At 39.9% G+C, this 9,610-nt stretch overlaps 1 protein-coding gene across 3 annotated transcripts in view; it reads right to left on the reverse strand.

Annotated features, from left to right (window-relative positions):
• Positions 1-7,129, reverse strand: part of per2 (period circadian clock 2) — a 92,309-nt gene extending 85,180 nt beyond the window's left edge. The window contains exons 1-2 of one of the 3 annotated variants that reach the window (XM_043702010.1): positions 6,774-7,129; positions 1,192-1,453 (exon numbers count right to left, since the gene is read on the reverse strand). In XM_043702010.1, coding sequence (XP_043557945.1) covers positions 1,192-1,439 — 248 coding nt within the window. In that variant the 5' untranslated portion in view covers positions 1,440-1,453; positions 6,774-7,129. Of the gene's footprint in view, positions 1-1,191; positions 1,454-6,432; positions 6,749-6,773 lie in introns of those variants that run through there. The other 2 variants (XM_043702013.1, XM_043702012.1) reach the window with 2 other exon arrangements.
• Positions 7,130-9,610: the final 2,481 nt, after the last annotated feature.

Consider the following 9,610-nt stretch of genomic DNA (forward strand, 5'->3'; position numbering starts at 1 on the left):
GGCCACCTATTCTTCTTCCTCCTCCAACAATAGGAAGTGTGAACAATCAACCAGACTACCTCTACCTAAGTTTATTTTTATTCTGGACAAATATATGACCTCCATTCCACACAGACCAAAAGCTCATCAGGTAACTAACTGCACATTTGTTAGGAAGAAGAGTTGGAAATGTTATAGTTATGTAAAGCAACGTCACAGTAATCTATTTGAGCTAACCATGAAACTCCACAGCAATACAACTACAGTAATACATTATGAACAGGCATCAAACAGAACTTGACATATTGTCAACTGCTGATGCATATTTGATATGAGAAAGTGCACTTATATTTATTTTACTAGTGACAACTCAAATTTTCATGTTTCTTGATTTTGGTAATTACATTGCACATAATGTGTGGGAAAGTAGGGAAGTAAGTGTCACCAAAAATACACATCACTGTCATCTAATACATTCAGCATGCATTAGACTATTGCAGGTGGTTTGAGTGCACACAATTTGATGCATGCAGCAAAAACACACAGCAATAAAAATAAATTTTCAAAAAGACATGAATTTCAATGTGGATCCTGCTCCATTATCATTATATTCTGCCATACATAGTTTAAATTGTCTTCTAATAAGAATCCCATTATGGCCTATCCATAAATCAATGTGTTAGGAATGAAACGATAGTTTGTCACCTGTTTTAATTAAATATTAGAAGTTTTTCTGGAAGGGTTAAGAGACAAGATGGAACATGAGGAAGAAGGTACTAGCTAATTTTTTTTCAACAATTTTCCCACCTTTGGATTTGAACGCACCTGGACAAATGCAAAAGTGCTACTTTTAATTGATAAAATAAAACAAAGCAAATCTAAAGTATGGAAGGACTATTCTTATGGCTAATTGTTTCAGTGGTTGTTCAGCTCAACGATCATCAGAAGTCCCAAAACAAACCTTAGCAATTAATGAAGCAAGTCGCTTGACAAATCACATTTTTTGAAATGTATTCAGTGTGATTCCACAATGAAACATCTGACTAGTCTGATTTTATTACAAAAAGTTCAATATCAATTGGTGATAATATCAACATGGTTTACAAGGATTGACAGGCAAACACAGTACCACTTATTTTAGAACAGCCCTTTTAAATACTGGAGCTGCAGCAGTACTTCTATTGCTCCAAATACATTTGTACAGTTTCCTACCTTTTGCTACTCTCTAATGAATCCAAAAGTAGAGCTGAATCTTTTCCATTTTGACTGGCACTACTGCTTGAGCTTTCTGAAAATTCATTCACATTTGAATCAGTTCCACTTGAGCCATTACTTTTCATCTCCACATCATCATGTAGCTGCTGTACTTCCCGATCTTGTGTCTGATCCTGAATATCGGCGCTACTTGAATGCAGGACCATCTCAGCCTCTTGGAAACCAGATTCTGAAAAGGCAGCCATTCTCTGATGTCAGTCTAAAGAACAAAGAAGAAGAAATGCATTTACCAAAACCATCAGAAACACACTAGTCAATGCCCTTCACTTGGCAACTTGGCAAGGAAAATAAGCAAGTTTTGTCAACAGTAAAAAATAGAAATCAACTAAAGATATGTTCTATTACCTCTAAGATTAGCGATGACCTGTACAATCACAAAATCAACCTTAAAAAGTCAGATTTCCTCAATTTTTATCTCTTCAAACTATTGATTTCTGTGGTCAGCAGCTTTTGATTCTTGCTAAACACCATAAAACCATCATAGAACAAACAATTTGAAATCGATGAAGTACATTATTAATTCCAAAACAGTTTCAGTCAAAATCTGGAAACAAGAATAGGGTTCTGTGACATCAGTATGGAGTAGGATAGCACATGGGCGGTACGGTGGCACAGTGGTTAGCACTGCTGCCTCACAGCGCCAGAGACCCGGGTTCAGTTCCCGCCTCAGGTGACTGACTGTGTGGAGTTTGCACATTCTCCCAGTGTCTGCGTGGGTTTCCTCCGGGTCCTCCGGTTTCCTCCCACAATCCAAAGATGTGCACGTCAGGTGAATTGACCATGCTAAATTGCCCGTAGTGTTATGTAAGGGGTAAATGTAGGGGTATGGGTGGGTTACGCTTCGGCGGGTCGGTGTGGACTTGTTGGGCCGAAGGGCCTGTTTCCACACTGTAAGTAATCTAATCTAAAAAAAATGTGCAAACATGTTAATCAATGGATCACTGTTTATCAAGCATCAATTAAGCAAAGATCAGAGAAAGCTCCTTTTCATCTAATTTTACAATAGATTCCAACTCCCACAACAGTGGAGTACCTGGCTCCAGTGTGACATATCCTAATTTCCTATAACATTCATCCTTGTGCTCAGTTGTACTGCTTATATTTGTTCCACATTTTGGGAAGCTATTTTGGTGTGGTCCTTACCTTTGCAACAGTATTGAGACTCATTTTGTACCACATGGAATTTTCAGCCCATCATGGTTACGCACCCAGGATTTTCCCATAACAGAACACAGCAGGCAAAATGAAAGCAAGAAGTCTTCATGTCCACAACACAGTTTAAAAAACTTCTAAATGCACATCTGGTAGAACATTATCTTGGAATTCAAGAAACCAGTTCAAGACAACACTGTTTCACTGAAATTATAGCACAGGATGTGCTTCTCGGTCAATAGTGCTGAGACTGGTGAAAATCTAGGGTTATTTAATCTGCATTTCTCTACCCATTCCTTAAATAGCTTGCACATTTCTGTTTCAAACAAATACTTATTCAGGTTAAATGCAGAAAGGTCACAAACTAAGGCCTTCACACTATAATACACGGAGGGCTGGAACTAGTGAAAATCCACTTGGGGCTGTACATAGATAATGCTTGTCATGAGATACAAATTCAGATTCTTGCAATTCTCATAACTTGTAATTTTAAACAAAATAAATTAGACATTTCAGGGCCACATTACTGAGAAAATGAACTTTATTCATTGCACTTTGTCTGTTAAATTTGAACTGATGATGTAGTTTCAAAACAAAAATCAAGTTTACTTGTTCATTTAGTTACTTTTTAATTACGCCCCTTTAAAATGATATTAGTAGCAAGATGCAAATGTAACCTGAATTTTAAATGCTGGTTCAAGTCTCATTTAAGGGAGATGGTGGCCTAATAGTAATGTTTTTGGTCCAAAGGTATTGGCTAATGCGCTGAAGTCATGGTTTCAAATTCCACACAGCTGGTAGTGTGTGAATTTAATAAATCTGGAATATGACTAGCCTTAGTAAAGGAGACAATGTAAACAACTTTGATTGTTGTTAAACCCATCTATTTCACAAACATCCTTTTAAAGAAAGGAAACTTTACAACACCACCTGCTGTGGCCTACATGTAAGTCAAAGTCCACAGCACTCATTGACTCTTAACTGGTCTCTGAAATGACCTAGCAAGACATTCAGTTCAAGTCCAATTGGGAGGGACAACAAATGCTAGTGGCACCCACATCCCAGGAAAGGAGTAAAAGAAAAAAAAACATTTGAACCCAAAAAGAAATCAAACAAAACAGATGAACTGGGTAGGCACAGATATTTCATAAATTGCTACGTTTATTCCTACAGGAAAAAGGGAGGGATGAAGATGCTGGAGACCAGAGTCGAGAGTGTAGTGCTAGAAAAGCGCAGCAGGTCAGGCAGCATCCGAGGAGTATGATTATCGATGTTTCGGGCATAAGCCCCTCATCAGGAATGAGGTTTGCGGGTTGGGGCTGAGAGATAATTGGGAGGGGGATGAGGTTGGGAAGGGAGGAAGCTGGGAAAGCTATAGGTGGAGGGAGAAGGTGATAGGTCAGAGGGGGCAGTAATGGACAGATCTGGAGGGCAGTGCCGAGTTGGTGGCTTGGGACTGGGACAATGTGGCGGAGGGAAAAATGAGGAAGCTGTCGAAATCCACATTTATCCCATGTGGTTATAGGGTCCCAAGGTGGAATATGAGGTGTTCCTCCTCCAGGCGTCAAGTGGCAATGGTTTGTGGTGGACGAGGCCCAGGATCAGCACGTCCTTGATGGAGTGGGAGGGGGAGCCACTGAGTGGTCGGATTGGTGGGTGCAGGTGTCCCAGAGATGTGGTATGGTCTCCTCTACATTGGGGAGACCAGACGCCTTCTTGCGGATCATTTCAGAGAACATCTCTGGGTCACCATTACCACCAGACACCTAGAGGAGGAACGCCTCATATTCCGCCTTGCGACCCTGCAACCACATGGGATAAATGTGGATTTCAAAGCCTCCAACTTGGCACCATCCTCCGGACCCGTCCATCACTGCCCCCTCTAACCTATCACCTTCTCCCTCACCTTCATCCACCTATCGCTTTCCCAGCTACCTCCCCCCAACCCCACCCTCTCCCATTTATCTCTCAGCCCCAACCCACAAGCCTTATTCCTGATGAAGGGCTTATACCTGAAACGTTGATACTCCTGCTCCTCAGATGCTGCCTGACCTGACCTTTTCCAGCACCACATATTTATTCCTACACAACAATTAAAAAAGATGGATGTATTCTGAACATTTTTGCTGAACTAGTTTTTTTCCAGCACTTATAAAATAATTAAAGTTCTCAAATTTATGAAGCAATATGCAATGGGTCATCTTTAAGTCTACTAGTTCACCTTGAAACAGACCACTGATGCAAAATTATTTCCAATGCAACAGCCTTGTTAAATTAATTTATATTTCCTGCTTTAGCAACAAAAGTTGAATATTAACATAACAATAGAAAAAGAAGTCATTCCCAATATATCAGCGATTCTACAGTGACTGTCATAAAGACAAATGGAAGTTTGACATTTTGTAACCTTTCATCACAACCAGCCATTCGATTAAGCATTATAAGTGAAATGTCATGGTCTGGCTTTCCTCTTCACAGATGTAGATGGTCCTGCTGAATGTATTTTGCTTATTTTTGTAATCTAGGATTATTAAAGTACAAGTGCAGTTGGTTTGAGTACTGAAGTTTCAACAAAACTTGTTCTCCACTATCCCTCTCCACACCCCAAATCTCAGCAAATCACAGGCATGTTCAAATAGTATCATGAATATCAAAACAGATTTTTGATCACAGGTAAAAGTATTCTACTGGCATAACATTTTCAGACATCAAGATTCACAGTAATGTTTTACCATGATAGATTAGAACAAAACAGAAAAATACTGTTGGGACAATGATACAACACACATATTGATCAACAGGAAGCTGACTTGTGTGTAACTTCTGACAACAATTCTAATATCTGGAATATCCAGGAAAAAGTAAACACGTTGAACAATACCTAGCAACATCTTCGGTTTTGGCAACAATACATTGTATTGGGTGTAACTTTAAATACTGAAAGTAGTTTTTAATATAACCGCAGAGAAAATTGCCATGCCAATACCCACCAGTGTGTATGATGACAACTATAGGTTTAATTCAAATGAAAGTATGACAAGACAAGTAAACCATCACAGCCATCCAAACACAATTTTATCCTTCTGGATTAAGTGCTAAATCATGGAGATTAACTGATCTTGTCAAATTAATTTAATTGGCATTTTGCTCTGGGTGTCTTCACCAATCATACATCATACTGAACTTAAAAATTTATAAGAATGAGTTGCTTCACTCTGAAAGTCCTCAAACTGTCCACACAATCTGATAATGATAGTTGGATAGAGAAATAAGCCAAAATCAGACACAAAACCTTCAGATTTAGAACTGTACCTACAATCTGACCAACTTCATGGATCTATTGGATTACAGGCACATGGAATTCTAATTACCATAATTTAATAACTATATGCCTTCCGCTGTGAAAAAAAAGAGCAGTAATTTAGGAGGAAGTAGCACAACAGCTGTATGTGCCCGATATTATGCAATTATCACATGTACGATCATTGTGATCTGGACTGGGGAATAACTTCGAGCACGAAGCATCCCAAAATGTTATTGGCTAAATTTTCTCTTACTCTTGCACCAATTGGGGAAGAGTGGAACTATCCACACTGATAGCCCAACGACGTGCCAAATGGTTTCCTGCGTCCTGTGAGCTCTACTGAGTGACAATCTGGCTGTCTGACTAGAAGACTCTGTAAAAAGTATTTTTACATTTTACAGTGAAATGGTTTCAGATGTCACACACAAAAAAAAATCACTAGAAAAAAACCTAACAGTTTAATTTTTAAAAGCACTATGTTTAAAGAAAACAAACTGCGTAACACGAACCATAATTTTAGATTCAAACAGTTGTAAACAAGAAAGCCCTGTACTTCGACGAAGCGAAATGAATGTTGACAAGCACAGCTGGATTGTTTCTTCCTCTGCCTTAGTTGAAATAACGACAGCAGAACTCAACATACTGTAATTCAAATAAAAACTTTGGGGTCGCAACTGATCCAAAAAATATTTGCAAGAGCCCAGAACGTAGCTGCATCTTACCTGGGCGTGTGCTTCCAGACAAGCAAATGTAACCAATGCATAGATTTGACTGCACGATTTTCCTCGGCTCGCATCAACACATTTCTCGAGCACTGATTCGGATTATGTAACCGCTCTCTAAAACACATGGACCCAATCCCTGCACTGGAGGACAAACACCACATACCTGTCTGCTTACACCGGATTTACTCATTGCATAAAGTGCAGAACACACCGACCAGAATCATCAGGTGCACGGTTAATTCGAGAATTTAGAGTGTTGGGAAGGAAAAATAACTAATATCTCCCCCCACCCCCGAAGATCTGCATATGCTAAGGTTAACCAAAAGGAAACACCTCACCTTACTCCGCTGCGATCCCCTTACTGCCAATAAAGCACGATCCAGTATCGCTCGCAATGTTGCACTTGGTTCGCACGGCTGCACGCATCGTGGAACGTGACAAGTCCGGCCCTCGACTTCTCCCATTGGCTGACAGCGCCCGTGTCCTGAGAGCCAGGCCATTGTCACGTCAGGAGACCGGCAGGTCAGCGCGCTACCATTGGCCGCATCGGTTATCAATCATACGCCCTGGCTACACAACCTTCACGTGGATCCCAATGTGTCTGTCCTCGGGCTGCACAACGTTCCAAAGGCTCACCGCTGCCAGTGGTAGAGTGTGAGCTATCTGTCATTTATGTTAATTGCTTTCTGCTCCGGAGAGCTGGCTCTGCAAGTGCATGCTTTATGCAAGCGTGACTTGCACAAGGTGTGGCTTATGTCAGGCGGTTGGCAGTGCAATGAAAGGTGCACAGTGGGCGAGAGAGAGAGAGAAAGCTTAGAATTTGCTTCGTAACAGCGTGTTGTTTATGCATTAAAAATACAGCAATATATTGTACAGCTAATAAGTCATGCGCAATGGGAGAAGTTATGTATATAATCACCATGATAGTTACTACACTGATGCTGCCTTATCCATATTTCAACCGATTGCCGCCCGAATGTTAAATTGTCGAACTTGCCCAGTAAAAATTTTACTCTGGAAGGCGACCATTACTTTGGGCTATGACTATTTTATTGGTAAAGCCATTAACTGATCTGATGTAACTATCACTTAGAAGTTCAAAAAAAAAAGGAATTGCAACTCGACTATTACTCGTGCAGTTAGTATTATTCCTAAAGATTTTTTAAAAAATCTTTCTGACTTGCTTCTCTGCTTCATCCAATATTTATTTTACCCAATCTCTATTTGATTTTACTGTATTACGCCCTGTTACCTTAGCGGTTTGGTCCAATTCCTTACTCTTAATCTGTTACGTGTATGGACGATTGATCTGGTGTTTCACAGGGTTACAGGTTACCTCTACATTATTGTTCAGCAGTCTTTCTACTTATCCCAAAATAGATCCAAGATAGTTTTTAAATGTACAAAAAAAAACGTCTTTAGGCTTCAGAGCAAGTTAAATACCAGAGGATTCTGTCTATTGCTTAATGCTGGTAAGAATCCTGAACACAGATTGATTTAACATCTACATTTCTGTGTACAGCCTTGAAAGATCTACCAAAGATAAACTTGACTTCCATCCAAAAGTTCTATTTTTAACAGCTTCTGTAAGGGAAGTAATCTAAGAAAGGTATTTTGATCCCATATTGTATAATTCTTTTGTATTGAAGTATTATGGTGACTTAGCATCTTGCCATATTATGTGACAACAAGGCATTATTTAATCTGTAAATAAATCTAACTTATGAGCTTTGGCATGTACATAGTGTTCTCGTAAGGTATTTTCTGTCATTTGGGAGAGGCCAAAGAATGCAGAAGGCCTTTAAATTACCTCTCATGTACAATGCAGATACTTGAGAGCCATTGTTAAGCATAGATATTCTGTTCCATGCAGAGCATGTGCTTTAGCTTTGTAGAACATGGTCTACAAATGGAAACTGCCTTCGTGGAATACAAGGAAAATGTATTTATGGCATGTGGGACTGATTTCACTTTCCCCCGTGAACAGATTTGTGAGGTTGAGGTATAAAAAATCCCTGGAGAACATTGCCACTACTCTCCCCAAATGGTTTGCAATTTTAGAACGAAACAAGAGAAGCAGAGGACTGTACACCCATCCTTGACTTAATTGAGATGATTAATTTCACAATTTAAGGGCCAGTTCCCATCAATCTTAATTTCAGGCAAGTGAGAGAAGCTCAGGAGCAGGAGGGAAGCCCTAAAATAAATCACTTTGCTAACACCTAAGGCAGGAAAATGTGGTGTGGTGTGGTGTGGTGTGGTGGGAGGGGAAGGGGTAAAAGATTTGGTACACTTTGTTTAACAGCCTCTTTTCCACATTGGACACGTCTCCCCATCCCAAGATCTGACCCTTTCTCTTTGGTTCTCTCCATCATGAATACCAACCTATTTTCCCATCTGCTCAAACCTCACCTCTTCTCCCCATCATTAGATTATCTACAACTGAACATAGAATCTGCTAGCAATTTTAGTACCATTTGGATCTACTGAACTGCCATTAGTAGTGCCTAAATGCCAAGATTGGCAGCTCTCTGAGATGGGTCTTGCATCTGAGCAATGGGTGGAAGTTTCATCTCTAGCCAATTAATGTTTCAAGGTCGGCATGAATTCTCTGCTGGCTTTTCAGGTGGCCAGAGAAGAAATGTTGTCTTCTGTAAAATCCTACCAATTAGAAAACTTAATAATTTTTTATCGTTAAGTCTCAATAAGTGTTGGATGGTTTGTCTATGAGTATGTTAATTCACCTGTGTTTGCACTTCCACCTTCCTCTGGAACAACTGGTGCAGCTTCTCCAACCATTGCTGAAGTGCTTCCAGCTGCTGGAGAAACTAGACAGCAATCCACTTAGTGTGCAATCAGCAACTGTGCTGATCCATTCTGATTAAGCAGAGGATTAAGGAAGATACTGCCAAACATGAGAAAGAAATCACCAAAACTTTTAACTCTTAAGTTCGACTGTGGTGCTGGTTGAAGTTTATTACAATTCTCGCAGTCCAAAGAGGACCTTACATCAGGCAAAGTAGTGTACATAGCTATTTAACTATTCAATGAATAGAGTGGGAAAGAAGTGCAATACTTTCTAGACATTAGGTTGATCTTTCCGGAAAAGGTGGGAGAGAATGAGAATCAATATGCCACTGAGATTTACTATTTATCGCAGGAAGACATCCTGAAC

This window comes from Chiloscyllium plagiosum, chromosome 13 (genome assembly GCF_004010195.1).
Source record: "Chiloscyllium plagiosum isolate BGI_BamShark_2017 chromosome 13, ASM401019v2, whole genome shotgun sequence".
Taxonomy (NCBI): Eukaryota; Metazoa; Chordata; class Chondrichthyes; order Orectolobiformes; family Hemiscylliidae; genus Chiloscyllium; species Chiloscyllium plagiosum.